The 17,311-nt window shown below is 37.7% G+C and overlaps 1 protein-coding gene and 1 pseudogene across 1 annotated transcript; both read right to left on the bottom strand.

Annotated features, from left to right (window-relative positions):
- Positions 1 to 503: 503 nt before the first annotated feature.
- LOC131784396 (uncharacterized) lies at positions 504 to 3,169 on the bottom strand (annotated as a pseudogene).
- Positions 3,170 to 12,413: 9,244 nt separating this feature from the next.
- On the bottom strand, positions 12,414 to 17,183 carry LOC131784391 (G2/mitotic-specific cyclin-A). Its single transcript, XM_059101199.2, has 8 exons — positions 16,785 to 17,183; positions 16,413 to 16,665; positions 16,055 to 16,209; positions 15,077 to 15,376; positions 14,460 to 14,600; positions 13,990 to 14,103; positions 13,334 to 13,467; positions 12,414 to 12,939 (listed from the first exon to the last, which is right to left on the bottom strand). Exons 1-8 carry the CDS (start codon positions 16,977 to 16,979, stop codon positions 12,888 to 12,890), a joined length of 1,344 nt encoding a protein of 447 aa, XP_058957182.1. The 5' UTR covers positions 16,980 to 17,183; the 3' UTR covers positions 12,414 to 12,887.
- Between the last annotated feature and the right edge of the window lie 128 nt (positions 17,184 to 17,311).

The following is a 17,311-nucleotide window of genomic DNA, read 5'->3' as shown; positions in this document are numbered from 1 at the left end:
TACGGCTAACGGTTACAACGTTAGCCAATTTACGGCTAACGGTTTATGTCTTTCCACTGTAGTCATCAGAAATTTTTTGACTGTTAACTCTTTTTACGGCTAACGGTTAAAGTTTGTCATTTTTTACGCCTAACTGCTAAGTTTGGCCGTTTTGCGGCTAACGGTTAACCCAACTGAGCTGACTCTTACAGAAAAAGTTCACTGCCTCTTTCCTTTAGAAAAGGCAAACAAATATGCAATTATCTGTGTAAACAGAGTAACCACCATTGGACTTCACTGATGACTCACTTAATGTACTCGTATGCAATTTTTATTGTGTCGATTTACCAGTTAAAGCCTATCAAACGCGTTGCAACGTTTAATTTATCCACTTACATTTCATTTTCATTTCCCAAGCATCCACCGACGGGTAGCGTAGAATCTATCATCTCTTCGCCATAAGTTTTACAAAAATACCCCAAGCACCCGCCAACGGGTAGCGAAGAATCTATCATCACCTCGCCATACGTTTCACAAAAATACCCCAAGTACCCACAAACGGGTAACGCAGAATCTACTATCTCCTCTCCCTACGTTCGCTGCGCTTCTCACTCCATCTTCTACGGTCTCTACTCTTTTACCGTGATGTACACTGATTAAAGACAGTTTCAGAAAGTTTTCTTTTCTCCTGTGTTTTATTCAATGCAGGTTACCATCATTAATACAGTGTTAAAGAAGAGGTATGATGTGGAAACCATACAATTTTATCTCCATAGGCTAATGATAATATAAAACTTTGTTTCGGTGGGTCGCTGGGACTATTTTGGTTTTAATTTTTCGACTATCAAGTGAAAACATGTCTAAGATGCAAGGCAAATCATGTAACATTGGAGACATTAGTGAACCCACAAATTCAACGAGTAACTAAGAGCTTTATAACCCCATGCACTGTCACCAAAGTCAGCTTCTTTTCTGCCATCTTCTTTTATTTTAAAAGAGGAAAGTTTCGCCACCGTTGTCCCAATTCCATGATCGGCATCTGAACAACTAGCTCCGCCCCCTCCAATCATGATCACAGAACAACCCCAACCACTGCTACACCAGAAGCCGACTTCATCAGCACCTTGTAGGTCACCGCTGCATGAAGCCTGTCCGAAACCCTTAGTTGTTAGGTATTGTCCGCCATATTGAACATTGCATTTTCCGAGGCACTTACCATCGGACCAGACTGAACCGTTTCTGAAGTCACCGTAGCTGGTAACTTTGGAGCGGAATGTCTGCCCGCTCAGACAATTCCCTGTTGTTTGCAATAAAGGAATGTGTCCAGAGTCATCATTGCGTGTGATCTTAAGCTCACTGCCACTGACCAGCCAGAACGCTGGCGAGATCATGTCTGCGTTGTATGACGGGTCAGCGGTTTCTCCTGCAGCTTGAGCACTGTCGTACCACCAGTCTCCTAAGTCATCTATCCAGTTTTTAGTGTCTCTGTTTGAAAACCGAGCGAGGAGAGTCCAGGCCTGATCCACTGATACCATGTCACAATAAACCTGGAAACGAATTAAGAATTCCATGCAAACTTCCATTTAATAATCCAAATTTATTTTTTCGTGAATTGTCCATGAGAAAGAAATTATGAATTCCAAACATTCTTACTTTTTACGATACAACTCTATTTTTTTCAATTATCTATAAGTGAAGATTAATGATTTAGATACCAGAAAGTTCTTGGATTTCATGTTTGTCTCCTAGGGTTTCAGCCAATATCTACCGCTGACCGCCATCCCTTGTTCGCTGGCTTTGACCTCTCCACAAGACTCGGCAGGCATCTCGGGAACGGAACCTAATGAGACTTTGGAAAAGGAACAGTAAAATGTTTCTCGTTCGATGACAATAACCTTCTTGATACTCTAACGTTCTATTCACCAACCAAATTTTATTTTCAATAAAGAAGGGTCAATTCTGGTCATATCGATTCGCATAATATAGTTATGAATCTAACAATACCTTGAGTACTCTATGCTTACAACTGATATGTTAAATTTTTATTTTAAAAGAATTCCAGTTAGTAGCGGAAAACGTGAATGCTCTGAAGCTACCATCTTTAAAAAAATAGCGTTGGCCAACGTCGTTAAGTTCGTATCCCTGCCCTGCACCACCTGCCTTTCCGTTTGAACAGAGGAGACACCTACGTGAACCTCGTTCCCCCCTCCCCCCCCAAAAAACTTTCATTATTGCGAGGTTTTGATCGGATAAACTACACGAGTGATTTTTACCTCGGTCTAACGAAAAAACTGACAGAATCAATAAAATTTTTATTTAAGCAGTGATGCTATGATGCAGAAATTTTCAATTCTTTGCCGAAAGTAATCCGAGTTTGCATCGGTTTGTTTTACTTCGCTCTGTGAATGGTTAAGAAAATTCGCCCACTCTCTCGATCGATCAGAAGCGAAACTGAAACCAATAATGGCCACGACTTGATCGCTCGCGTTTTCTCGCTCTTTTGAGAGTTTGGTTTTTTTCTGACTTTGAGTCTGTTCTCATTGGCTCTTAAAGGTAGCTTCCTATCTTCTGCTTGGCTGTTTTGATTACTTCAAACGATTTCCCCCCCGGTCTGTTTGTATGTGGCTCTCACTCCTCCAATACAACCTCTCTATTCCAAAAGTGGTTGAGAAATAGGTTACCGCCATACGAATGGCTAAAAAGATATTTTGTTGAGGAATTTTAACTTAACAAGACAAATTGGCTATCATTGTCCAGGAACTGAAAGGAAGTTGACATTTATAATTATATCACAGATTTAGATAAGCTTCCATTTGGTTCTAACTTTTACTTGATAATAAATATTTTGTTTCATTGTATCCGTACCTCTGTTCTTCCACCGTCGCACGTAGAATCTAGTTTCATCTCGGACAAAATCTTCAGGTCTCGCTTCTTTGGTTCTGTTATTCAGCTCGCAAAAATTACCAGTCATGACGTAATTGTAGCTCTGACATGTGAATTCGCTGTAGCAGAACATAAGACATTCGTACGGATTTTGAACCCTTTTCGATTTAAAGACGTGACCTTTGAGAGCTTTTCCACTCTCTGACTGCTCAGCGGGTTTACATTGCTGACTAGTGGCCATGCGCAGAGGAATCAAAGATAACGAGCAGAAAAGAAAGACTCTAGCAAACATCTGGCTTGGATTGAGTTTTACTGAAAAGATAAATAGATCAGTTAGGGTGGTTGTGAAGGGATTGAAGGCTTCTGGAAATGAACGATTTATTTCAATATGACTAGGTTAGTTTTTTCGACATTTCGTTAGAGTAATGAGCTTAATCGGTAGAGGTTCATCGTGGAGCGAAAACGTTACATTGCTTAGCTCATGAGGTACATCGTTAACTTTAAACGGTACGTCGTTCAGAGAAAACGAGAATTCAGGATTGTGAATTGAACGATAGCTGAGTTATAAAACGTCTCATTTAAGATATTGTTTGATTATCGTCGTCAACTTCTAATTTTCGCGATAATCGTCAATTTTCGTAGCTCTACGTAAGCTCAATACTAAAACCTTTTTGTGACTAAAGTGATTTGACATTGAAGTATTCCAATTGCGAGAATGTTTTCTTCATTGTAGGTTGATGAATGCGTGAAAAAATGCCTGATGAAATACGTGGAATTTCCCGACGTGATTCCAGTCTCCGTGCAAAGTTAGTGCAACCGTGGCAACCGAACTATTTCCACCGCCCCGATGTATTTTCGATCTGATCAATTTTGCTCTACATTTTGATGATCTCGAGCCAACAAATTTAGATGCTGAATGGCGGTGATACGCCATTTCAGAAAAAGAAGCAAACCTTTCTTAAAGTAAAGTCAAAAACTGCCAGCAAACACACGGAAAACGTTTTCGACGGAAATGAAGTGTGGTGTTAGAAGTTCAGAGCTACAAAATAGTGCAAGTTGAAGAATTGTAAACGGAATAGCTTCTTCCTCGAGCGAAAATGTGCTCTTAATATCTTTCCGTGAAATTTTGCTTCCCTCGAGCCTCAAAACTAAAGCTTAAACTTCACAGATGTACTCCATCTGATGAAACTTCCGTGAGATATGTCATACAGTATCAAGATGTGCACCATTGTCACATGCTTGGAGCGATGCGAATATCACTGTCTCTTAGCACATTTCTCTGCAATTTCTTCAAAGTTTGTTCACCTTTAGGAGTAATGCCGATGTTTGTTATAATTATTTAGAAGTCTAAACATGAATTAATCAATGATCCTAGGCTTAAAAATGTTAGCCTCCTGAGCAGATTTGGTCTGACGGATATAAATTTACATATATTTACGCCGAAATGAGTTGTTACAGTTGTTTATCCTGAATCCAACAAAGACAGAAAGAAAAAATCGAAAAAATTGCAAATCAGCAAGATAGAAACTATCATCAACAATCGTGTCTAATTTGAACACGTCCAAAAAACATGATAGCTGATGCATGATAGTCGACGAAAGTGCATGATAGTTCGTGTTCAAACGCGCGTGATAGTTGGAACTATCATCAACTATCATGAGTGTTTGAACGGGGCTTTTTTTTGGCTAGGGGGTGCAAGATGTTCAAACACCGAGATATCTTTATCTCGACATTCACTTTTCGCTTCAATTCCTAAAGCATAGCCTCCAGATGTGGTAGAACTTGTTCTTACGCAGCGTACAACGTATAAAAAGGGCTGTGAATATCATACCTAACTGTCTTCCTTTAACACACCATTTATCTGAAGTTTCTGTCAGCAGCTATCGGTACACTTATACGGGCTCGTGACTTGGTAACATCGAATGTGCAGCAGATATTTCAACGTATTTCGAACTCTTTTGCAGGAGGTATAGAATGTAATGGACGTCCTAATATCGTTCCTTACTGAAGTGTGTCAACTTTCTTTTTTTCTATTAAAAACGGACCAATGACACTAAAGGCTATTTGCACCAGGTGCGGAGCGCTGTTTTGGCGAAACGTGACTCTCGCCTTGCAGCATATACAGGTGTTTTGGTAAGACGGGTTTTATTTGATAAAGGTTTGTACAACTTAAAATGGACTTGTAATGTTTAGTTAGCCTAAAAATAATATTATCGTGTGCTTTTTTAATGTAATCGTCTTTGATTTGTAAGCCTAATTCTTAATAGTTGGGTTTTACATGTCAACACACGCATTGGATGGTCCGGTTACGACTATCCGTAAATAACATATCCCACGGCCTAGACCGGAGGCCTCCTTCTCTGTTTCCTTATGTTCTCTTGATAAGTTTTGAATTCTTAAAACAAAAATGTTTGTATCCCGTTCAACGATAGTTATCTTATAAGACTTGATATTTAATCACCGGAAGCTAATTTTGAGTATCCCATCAGTTGATCACCACAAATGGAAATACATTACCATTTACTCATTAAACAGTTGAAGTCAAATTCATAGATAAGTAACGTCCCCGGAGGGAATGATCCGGTAAAATGTTCATTTAAGTGTAGCAATGCAATTCAATCTTAAAATTCCCCTAATCGATAATATTATAATTTCTTCGTTAAGTTTGATCATAGGTTTGATGCAATTTTAATGGTGTTCATCGCCAAACGTTCAAGAGTCAGAAAACTAAGGAAAGAAAACGGCCAATAGTTGAGTCTTGAACAAACCAAGACAGCTCCCCCTCAACGCCCAACAACGTCATCCCTTTAGAAGAAATCGTAGCCACCTGTCAAGCTTATAAACGCAGCAAAGCCTATCAAAGTTCAAAAACTGAAATACGAAATAGTAGCCCATACTAATTAAAATCATTCATCGTTTTTTATCTCATTGGTAGCCATGAAACTCGAGGCCCAAACGCGAATGCGGATACTGAACGTATACGAACGTTAGTCACTGTCTTAGATTCATTGTTGGCTTCCAAAGGAGCCGTTTTCCTTTGTTTTTTTTCTTCTGGCGAAATGACTTTATCATCTTCAAGACAAAGTTCTATTAGATTTGAAAAAGCCCTCAGGATTTGTCTGGTGGTTTTCAGGTGGTCAGATACTCAAAACGTACAAAATGTGACCAAAACAATTTCTTTATTATTATTATTATTATTATTATTATTATTATCGATATGGACAAATATGAAACTGTGAACTTAACTCAGTCAAAGGGGTTTGCCTCGTGAGCATCTTAGTCCATAGAAACTTACAACAATGTAGTTCTCCCAAGAATTTTCAGTTTACGTAATTGTTAAAGTTTTTGGGTCAGCACTCAGTTCGAAGGTGAGCCTTAAAAATTGCTTCCAAAAAATGCACGAAAATTATGTCAAACTCGTTAGACACTTGAGTGATGAAGCGGCTATGCATCACTTGTGCATTAGTTGTGCGCTGATAGGGAAACAATTCGAAAGATTTGTGTGCGAGCTGATAACTGTGGGAGCGAACTTGCAATGGGGCAAATTTATCATAAACCAGCCCATCAACAGGTCAGGGTGACCATTTCCGTAGCATCTTCAAAGCCTCTATATATGAATATCAATTTCATTTTCAGAATCATTATAATCATTATCAGCATTATCATTATAACAATCGTTAAGTTTTTTTATCATAAAAATCATTTTTAATGTTATTATTATCATTATGATAATAACCATCATTATCATCATCATCATCATTATTATTATCACACTCATTATTTGTACTGCTAATATCATTTATCATTAAACTTGGGAGTTATACGAATTTGCTGCTATTTTTCAGTGTCCGCTGGTGGTTTCCATTGCCACACCTGTCTAACAAATCCACTCCAGTCTTCATCCCAGTGCAACATGTCAACTACAAGAAAGACTTGTGGTGGCAGCTCTCTTGATAGGTTATCTTTTGCGTAAAGAGAATAAAAAAAATAGTAAATTTTGAGCTCAGTGATGAGGTAGAGAAAGATGTTTGTTTTTGTCACGAGTGTAGGAAAAAGGAAACAAAGTTCCTATGAATATTCGAACCTCAAACCTTCGGATTTCGAGCTCCAATAGACAGGACGTGTGTTGCATTTGAAACTTCGTATTGGCCCAACTCACCTAGTAGCCCAACTCACTCCGTAGTCTTAATGGCTCGAGGGAATTGTGTCGGAGGGTCTAAGTATCGATTCCTCATAGGGAGCCAGAATTTTTCCTTTGTCCTACACTCGTGACAAGACCGATAAATATCTTTCTGCAGGCAATCTTTTCTTCGCAATTCTAAGCCAAGAGTACGTTATCTCAACCTCTAGAAAAGCCACATCACAATTCCTACAAAACTACAAAAGTTATTAAATTTCCTGTTTGCAGTTCATTTTGATCTTCCTTATTCTTGACTATCATAGGTGCTTTGTATTCTATTTGTGGCTCGTTGACGTTTTGTGTAACCCATCTCCAATATAGCAGTGTTTAGAGGTTCTTTCTAATTTGAGGTAAAGTTTAGGGAACCATGAACTACTCAAGGTCGTTTTACATGTGTGGGAACGAAAAAACTAACAAAAAAAATTGTGAAATTTAAATAAAACTCAAGAATATCGTTGCGCCTGCTTTTTCATACTTTTTTCTTGTGAGAACCATGTCAATTTCTTGAAAAACAAATACACCTAGAACAAATATATCCAGTGGAGACAATGTCTTTGGTTAAAAAAAATTCCTCCATTTGGGAATTCCCCAGTTTTTCTTTGGATTAGTGGTTGTTGCTATGGTTATTTTGATTATTTCTGTAATTGGTGGGTTGGCTGAGTGGATTTAGTATGATTGGCTGCTTCAACTGTCTGATTACAACCAACTGTCCGACTACAACTGTACAGAATGATAAGTGAAAAATGAAGCTGCGAATGCACTAACAAGATTTGAGGAATTTTTAATGGCTATGATAAACCTAAAAACTGTTGCTGCGCACCCTGCGACTCAAAAAATTGCGACGCAAATTTTAGGAGCGGAGCGGGGTTAGAGGATGTTGGGTGTAATACCAAGGAACGTTTTTTTGCAAATTTCCTGGTGGAGGCTACTACTTGCAGGGAAGATTGCATGGTGTTCTGAATATGACATTTGCTTCTATTTTTCGTTTTTTAGTGAATGTTTTGCAGTGACAGCCGAGTTGAACAACGGTTCCATTATAAGCTTAAAAGAGTGCTATATCAAGAGGAATGACCAAGACATCTGCAGGTATACCACTGCTTGCAACAGAACTGAAAATATGACTGGTGCTGTAAGTCCTTTCAAGCGTTGTGAAGCCAAGTGCTGTTCAACCGAGTATTGTAACAAGTACCTCGTTCCAGACTTGATACCACTACATTCCCACACTCAACTGGCCCAGCATCAACAAGCATTGCTCTGACGGCAGCTAACACCACAAAAGCGAGCACCACCAAAGCTCCTGAATCTGGCGGCATCAACATTGAAGCTTTCTGTCTTCTCTCAGTCCTTTTGCTTTTTGGAATCCAAATGACAATTTAAGCACTTGATTTACAAAAGTGCTGCACGCTGGACTTATTATTAATAGCTTTTTATTTTGGTCCTTTTTTTTAAGGCATCATTTTAGCGTGTTTAATTTGTAGGGAAATTGAGTAAAATGATGTAATTTCACTCAACGGTACAAAGAATTAAAAATGCTTTTCTCGGCCTCCAGACAGTATTCTGAATACCTTGGTTACAGTTTTTTTATCATAGGAACCTCCCAGCCAGTAAATAACATATATAGCTCGCAAGTCTTCAAAATTATCCTAAATCAATTTCTCCTGGATATGTGCTGTTCGCTTCTCAGAAACCCTATCCCAATATTGTTTATTATACGGCCAATAATAGACCCATCTTGGTCATATTTTGTAATACAGTAACTTACAACTTTTTAACCATGGATCCTCCCATTTTAAATATCTTATTACCAGAGTTTTCGTACCTCAATAATCTCGGAAATGTACGACCTCATTCTAGTAACTATCGAAAATGCAAACCAGTTATGGTCAGTCAAGTAATGAAAATGTGACCCCATCCTGCAGCACATCCCCATCAGCCTATTACAAGGAAGTGACCCCTTCCCCATACTCTTGGCTAATAAAACAAGCATAATTTGCCTTGGGGAATGACTCTCGAGACTTCCAAGGCAGAATTTTTGCTTTTTGTTTATCAACATTCTCCAAGATTCAAACACAAAGCCAAAAGCTTTTGACCGGGGGAGACAATGAAGGGATTTTGGGTTTGGCACTCCTTCTAAGTTTCGCTCGGCACATACCAACAAGAAGTTGTGGAGCTTTCCAATCACCTGGAAGCCTATGAGGAAATGCAAACAGTTAATTGCCCTTGAATTTGCTTTGCAGGGCAAATTGCAAACTTAAAACCAGAAAAGACCAAAGGCTGTCCCTTTTTAATTAACCTTCTGGGTGTGCTAAAAAATCGCCTCTTGACCAGTTCAACCAAAAATTCATGAAAATCACGAAAATGTCCACAATCCGAAACAATTAGTAATCTAAGCATCATGAATTAAGTGTCTGTCAAGCTGCACTGAGAACAATTTTAAAATCCCACAGTTTTAATCGTAAAACTTTTTTAAATTAACCCTTTAACTCCTGGATAAAATTTGAAATTCTCCTTACTGTCAACCATGCAATTCATGTAATATTAGTTAAGAGAATTTAGTATTGGATCAACTATTTATCACCAAATTGATATTTTTCTCTATTCTCATCACTTATCTGTTTGATATTGTATTGATATTGTAAGGAGAAATTCTGTTTTGGTCACTCATGGGAGTTAAAGGGTTAATTAATGGCCTTGTTTCAAGGGGTGGCCTGGGGATAGTAGTGGCAGAAAGCTCCTCAACCCTTTAACTCCCACGATCTAGTTTTTAATTCTCTCCTATGGCTGCTACATATTTCCCTGTAAATTAGTTGCAAGAGTTTGGTGTTCACTCAGAATGATGGCTTTTACCTGATAGGTTTGAATATTCTCATCACCTGCTTTGCTGGAAAATTTATGGAAATTATAGGGAGAGGTTACATGTCAATCACTTCTGGGTTAACTAAAGAAAGATGAGGACAAGCAGAGCATGCAGGGTTATTGTCAGTCTTCTTTATCACGCTTCAGTGAGTCTCCTTCACGGCAAGCCTTTGAAATGACTGTTGTGCAACACTACCAGAAGCTGAAGAACAGCTGCTGTGGAGACTTGATGTTCCACCGGTCCAAAAATGACCATTGGTAAGGTGCCAAATTGTGACAGCACAGGAGTATGAGACTTAATTGTGACATTGTCAGTTTCTCTGATTGTGATCATTCCATGGAAGATTTCTAAAGGTTTCAACTGAAACTTTCCTTTAGAGTTACCACTCTCCCTTCTAAAATCAGTGATGCAATCAGTCATTCTAAGGAGTTTTGCTCCTTTTCCTTCATCACATTGGTACAAGTTTATGTTACCCTAGGATACAATTTTCAAAACTGTTTTATTTTTGTGTCCCCACAGGGGTGACAAATTGGCTGACAAGTGAAAGATGGAGGGAGGCCTGAGTTTTACCTGAGCAAGTATGCTGGCTGGCAAGTACATGGCAGAGATAATGGATACCCTGGTGGAAAAGAGGGCACAGTCAGCTCCCCAGCTTAGTGGTCGACCTCACTCCTAGAGCTTACCCTTTTCATAGAATGATACACATGGTGTAGTTCTTCCCCCCCTGGATGGAATGCTCATAGATTGCAGTGAACCTCCTACCTTTTCATCAGCATTTTCCAAGGGGGAACACAGTGACCGTCTGCTAAGCCCAACAACTGCACCTAGTTACATTCACTCTTCCCTCTCCTTCCCCCCTAAGTCTATATCCTGGCCACAAATGCCAATTAGCACATGGTTCTAACACTGTTAAGGCATGTTGTTGTTCAAACTTATAAAATTCCATCACTTTGTGCAGTCTTTCTGACATTTTCCACAACCTATGATTCCAAGGTTAGTTTCAAAATTCCACAAAATCATTCAAACCCACTTTTTCTTGGAAAAACATAAAAATACCAAGCTTCTATTTTACAATTATCATGGTAAATGTGAAAAATCAAACAGAAAAACCCCAAAAGAAACCTGAAGGAAGCTGTAAATTGTTGTTCCACAATTATGACTGCCAAAAAATGTTTTTATGTGTCACTTATCAAGGGATGTTCAGCTACTTCTGATACTTACCCCAAATGAACACACAACTGAGACTTACATAGCTAAAATCAGGCCATGCTCTTTTAAGGTGTCACATTTTTTTATAACAAAACAACCAACCTTGTGCAAATATCTGAATCAATCTAATATCACATTAATTATTGAACATAATTTAGCTTGGGATTTAGTCACCAAATTGTTTTCTGCTTGCTATACAACCAAAAAGGTTATAGCTTAGAGTGCTTCCAAAATAGACATTTAAATTATTATTTCCTCAAGCCTGTAAAAGTACATGGTATGCATGTTAAGAAATGCACTGAAATGTGAACCACTAGGTCATCCCTGACAGCCAGGACAACAAAGAAGCTCAGAAATGATGCCATAACATTCACACAGGCATAACCTCAAGAGACTCTGCTGAGACTCTGACCCACTAAAGGGTGGGGAAGGGGCATGGAAAAGAAAGGAAAGGGAGGCAGCATTCCTCAATCTTTGAGGTACCCTGGTGTACCTTTCTCTTACACAATTAGTACTTCATTCTTAGCAAATAGATGATGAGAATCTAATAATTAAGAGAGTATCATCTTGATGAAAACAAATTCTCATTAGCAAAAGAGAAAAATGATCTACACCTTAGAGGTAAAGTGAGTGAAGTTATTGGAATCTATCTTGAGAGAGAGGGTAGTAAAATGAACACTGAAAGGTTCTCTTGGGCTTTTGTGTGTAGTTTTTAAGAGAAATATGCCATTGACATGGCTGCACAGGGATTTGGCTGACATTTCCCTTGACAATCCGAGATCACAAGCAATTCTTGATCAATGATCAATCATCATAAGTTTAAATTTATGCAAAAAAAGACGAATTAAAATCTTTCAATAAAGACATGAAAAAAACCTGAACACATCAGTTATGGGTTGAATAGCAGACCAAGTTATAATAAGATAACTTGGTTTCAGTAACAAGTTTATAATGTAAATTGGCCGTCGTTATGAGTTTGGGAACTGATGTTCTGAGCATTAGCCCTTCATCTGAGTGAAACAGTTGTAGTGGTCTGCATTTGAAGTATGACCACCATTCAGTGTCAGTGTGTCAAATATTAAGCTTAGAATTCTTGAAACAGAACTGCTTTTTTGTGTTCCATCCTTTCCTTTTTTCACTTAATCATGATTTCAATCAACTAAAGAGGAATCTGAATCGGGGTGAAACTTTTTAACTCGGAGCAAACCAAACAGGTTTTTAAAACGTTTTACCTTTGCCCTTGGTTTGAAACAATCTGTCCAGAAAAACACACTCAACACAAGTTTTGATCAGTTATTTATTTTACATATCTTACAATTGGGGTTAGTTTATAAAAGTAGTAAATGCCTGTTAATACTAAAACAATCACATTTCTAACTACAGGTATCTTGACATGCCTAAAAGAATATTATTTCAATATAATGATTATAGGTTCACTTATTATGTTAGAGAATTTCTATAACTAAAAAAAAAGTAAAGCCAGCTTAATTAATATATTCAATGCTGCTTATAATGTAAAAATGTTGAGTCAAAAAGATTTAAGAGGTGAATTAAAGGTAAATACATCTGTATATATTTGTGATAATAAGAAGTTAAAAAAATAACTCTGGATACATTCCATCAGATAACAGATTTTACCATTTGTTTGTGAAAACGTCTTTTACACAAATATTCAAACAGCTTGGAGAATATGTAAAGATAATTGTTTCCTAATAAAAGCCTCTCTTTCAGAAAGCAGTAAATATTTACACAGTCATTCTTTATCATTATTGGGGGAATTTATGCTAGGGGAAGCATCTCTGGAGCTGGAAGATTTGCCACTCCATGACAGCTGAAATGAAGGAAACAAAGTTGGAGAAAGAGTTTTACAAGAGACTAAGGGATGGAGAGTACATGGTTATCAGTTTCTAAGACTTCTTGATGGGCAGCTTATCAAGAACTCACTGAGAGCCAAAGTGAATTATTTTTCTTCTAAGTTGTTACCAGGCCTGAGTGAGTACAGCATACATTTCTTAAGCCAAAATTAAATTTCAGATTTTTAAACTTTGTTTGCAAGTTTCCATAATATATCAAGAGCTTTTTCAAACCCTGATGGGTTCATCATTTAAGCTTAGTTTTTATTGTAGAATTTTTGCAGAGAGGGAGGCTTATTTGCCCCTAAATGTTTTAGTAAGTGTTTGTAAAGGAACTCAGAGGAACTTACCAAAATATTTCTTGTGTCTTACCTGGAGCTCTTGTATTTTTCTCTTATAGATTGCTGTTGTTGTTTTGGTGCATGACTGAATGCACGATGAAGATCATGGACACATGCTTGAAGATCAAGGAGTTGGAACCCAGTGTAGTGAGCCAGAGTTGGATTCTGGAGACACCAAAGAGAAAAGGTTAAAAAAAAGATGTCAGTTTGGAAAATTTGGATTGGATTGACCAATAATCCCCTAATTGATATTTTTCTGTATTCTCATTACTTGTCTGCTTGATATTGTACTGATGTGTAAGGAGAAATTCTGTCTAGGTCACTAATGGGACTTAAAGGGTTAAATTTTTACCTTTGCTGTTTGGTTTTCACTCTAGGTCACCAATTGATAGGTTTGGTCTTGGGTTGGGGACTTATGCAAGCATGGTCACTACACAATGTTCATGTATCTTGTTTTATAACAAACACTTAAACCGAGGAAATTGGCTTTGTATCCTAATTTAGGGGAATACCCTCAGGGACTGAAAAATGTCTCTAAATAGAGATATTCTGTCAATTAGATAACATGTTCTAGAGGCATTTTTATGGGCATGTAAAGTTTGTGTTTTTTTAAGAGATTCTCCCTGCACTTTGAAGGTAAGCAGTTTTGAACATTACACATTATGAACAAGCAAACAGAAGTTTTACCCATGATGTTAATCCGATGGTATGTAGAGACAGTACAACAGCACTGGCAGCAACTGTAGATGGCCGATACTGTAGGAAAGGTTCTCCATTAAGCAATGAAAGTTCACAGAGATACTGCAATAAAAAAAGTAAAATATGTACAGTTGTAAAGATAGGAGCAAAACCTGTCAAGGGCAGTACCAATGATTAAAAACTTTCAATTCAGTCTGGATAGAGTCACCACTCCTTGAACAGCCAGGGGTAAGACAGACAATAACTCTGGACTCAGAGTTATTGTCTATTCTTAGGAATTCTTGCACTCAGGTGATCACATTATATTATCAACCAACTTACTCACAGATAACAAAACAATTCCCTAAAATGATGTTGCCATTATTACTCTGGATATCAAGTCTTTAAAATCAATGAAAACAGTTCCTTCCTCATTGGTACAATACAGATAGTATCAAGCACAGACAATCTAAACATACCTTTGCTAATGATTCAACTTTGGATTTATCTGCTTCAGGACATTCTGCAGCCTTCAAAAATCTTTCAAGGAAATTTAGTATTGTTGGCGCACAAACTTCAAATCCTAAAGTCTTCAGAATAAGAGACTCCATTTTTAGAACCTGCCAAAAAAAAAAAGTTGAATTTTTTAAAGCAAGCAAATGAAGACAAAGTGAACTTAAGCAATGTCTTAAAAAATGAGTTTCCTCTAAATACAGCTTTGTTAAAAAGACAGGTATTTGTCTGCCAAATGGATCATGTTAATTTTTTACAGTATTTCATGCCCTCAGAAGAATATTTTTCTTTCATGCAAGAAAAACTGTAGTTTTCTTTATGAAAAAAGAAACCACCAGAAAACAAGAAACAGTTACAGGTGTATGTCCACCATACAAAATGAAAAAAGCAGTCAGCTATTATAAAGATCAATATTTAAATTTGCACGTGCACTCTTTCTTGCATGACACCCACTAAAACCCTCTCTACCATTTTCAGATCAGTGACTAATGGATTGCCCATAGAAGACTAAATAGTTTGTCATAAGCATATCCTGTACTTCACTGACAGAAGAGGAAAATCACAAACAGTTACTTGCACATACCTGTTTGGCATTGTAGGTGTCATCTGTAATGTATACAAAATCTGAAATATCTGGAGGATAAATTTCCTCAAACTTGGCTGCTATCAACATACAAGCAGTCCCCACAAGTTGTAGCTTACCCCGTAGAACAGACATAACTGATAGGAATCGGTCAATATAGTTTATGGTTAGATAAAGAGTTTGGAGAGAAAGTTTGTACTCTTCAGCCACTTCAACCAGCCAGTCAACAAGGATGGAACGCATAGAGTGGTTGATGTCAGTTTGTTTCTTCATGTAGTTTGGTTTGGGCATGTTCTTGAGCTGGAAAAATAGACATTCCACCCATCAGATCCATGTGTTTGCAAATTAAATGATACAGGTTTCTTTTAAAAAGATCATCAAAACCCAAACAAGAGTTATAATATATAGATTTAGCCAAGCCTAAAAGCGGAGCTCGCATTTTTTCCCCTACACACCTCAAGGGCAATTCACACTGAGAGTTCAGTCTTAATGCATAATTCAAAATGAGCATTTTGAATCTACTGTCTTGTACATTAGTAATGTCTCGTATCTAGAGCTTTCTTCTACTTATTTCATCTGTGATTACTCAGATTTTGGCATTTAGGACGATTTTAAAATTCTCCATTTTAAAGTCAAGTTTTAAAATCAAGTAGTGGGTCAAATTTATTCAGGCAGTGCACAATCTAAGACTAGGGCACTGGAGGAGGAATTATGGGAAGCTCCCGGCTGATTGAATAATTCCAGAGTACACCATAAATTATTGCAGGATTGCGGTGAAATGACGATTATTAAAAATTGAAAAGGCAGAGGTATGTATATTTCAAAAGATAAAAACAATGGAATAGACAAGGCTTTAAGAACATCAAACCAACCACTTTAAAAATAACATTCTAATCACATGCATTTCATTCAATTTCAAATCACAGCATTTTCCAAACACGATCTTCACAACTCGCATGTGTACAAAACACAAAATACCTCAGACTTCTTCAAATATTGGTATATCTCTGAAGCATATTCTGTAACACCAAAAATGTCGTTGCCATTGTCGATGTCGTGTATTTCTGGCGTTGTTTCTTTCGTGCATTCAAAGTCCTCGTCATCGCTGGAATCTATAACCATGGGGGAATCCACTGAAAATGAAAATGAAATTAAAAAATAAGTCAATGAGTGGATTTTGAAAGATGTATTAGGGCTTTAAATAACCTTAGAAATCAAATGATGACTCAAAAGAACCTTATGGTAAAATGAAAAAATTCAAATGCCAAAAAACGGTGCTCTAAAGAATGAGGAAAATTTGGGTCGCAAAGTGCAAATTCAATGCGTTGAAGCTTACCTTCATTTCTTGCTCTGTTTGCAACGAACACGTTTGTTAGAGCCGAACTTGAAAGCGACGTTATGGCCGGATTTATTTCTGGAACTGAAGAACTAGAATGATGTGTTCTACTCTGAGCACTTGCAATAACAGGCTCTGGGTCTTCGTGAATGCTAAAACTCTGTTGTGCACTCTTCGGTACAGCGAAGACCGAGGTCTTTTGTTGTAAACGACTGAAAGCATTTTCGTCGTTCTTCGAACTAGCAAAACCAGCCTAAATAAATCCAAAAAATAAATTGAACGAAGAAAGGCTCAAATACCAGCATTAGAAACGTACATAAAGTTTAAAGGTCTTAGAAACTAGTTGCATGAAATTGACCTCGTTTCACCGACCTGTTGTTTAGCAGCACGAAACGGCTGAATTCTCATTGCGTTGTTCGTTATTGTGCTCAAAGCCGCACGTTTCTGCCCTTGTTGAGTTGCTCTTACTTGACCATCTTCCATCTTTGCTTTCTTCAACACGTTGCTTTCTTGATTGTTTTCGAAGTTGTTTGAGATAGGAAACGGTTCCCTGATGGATAGCGACATTTCAACAAGGAGGCGGTTGACTTCAAATTGTAAAACGAACCTCGACGTCTGAACGGACAACAAAGACAAGTAAAGAGTATAATACAGTAAAACGTAGCTAAAAGCACCAAATTTGAGAGGCTTCAAATTCTGTGATTAAGTTTCCTAGTTTAGCTGTCCAGTATCGAGAAAATGACTCGCGAATGCGAACGTTTTCGTTCTCGCTTTTCAAGAATCCCGCTTGTAAAGCGTGAGCCAATCACAGCACAGAACCACGCATACTGCTATTTAGGACTACGCGACCTACCGCTGACTCCCAAGAGGTTCGTTTTCGATCTAGTTCAAAATTAAAT

The sequence above is a fragment of the Pocillopora verrucosa genome, chromosome 14 (assembly GCF_036669915.1).
Source record: "Pocillopora verrucosa isolate sample1 chromosome 14, ASM3666991v2, whole genome shotgun sequence".
Classification (NCBI taxonomy): domain Eukaryota; kingdom Metazoa; phylum Cnidaria; class Anthozoa; order Scleractinia; family Pocilloporidae; genus Pocillopora; species Pocillopora verrucosa.
The sequence above is the reverse complement of the archived record's forward strand: the minus strand, read 5'-3'. Positions and strand labels throughout refer to the sequence as shown.

Excerpts from the sequence above, each read along its gene's own strand:
- LOC131784391 (XM_059101199.2), bottom strand. The coding sequence starts at position 16,979 with ATGTCGCTATCCATCAGGGAACCGTTTCCTATCTCAAACAACTTCGAA. Across the intron at positions 16,210-16,412 it reads AAACAGAGCAAGAAATGAAG|TGGATTCCCCCATGGTTATA; the intron begins GTAAGCTTCAAC and ends TTTCATTTTCAG. Across the intron at positions 13,468-13,989 it reads CCATCGGATTAACATCATGG|AATCCAACTCTGGCTCACTA; the intron begins GTAAAACTTCTG and ends TGGTGTCTCCAG.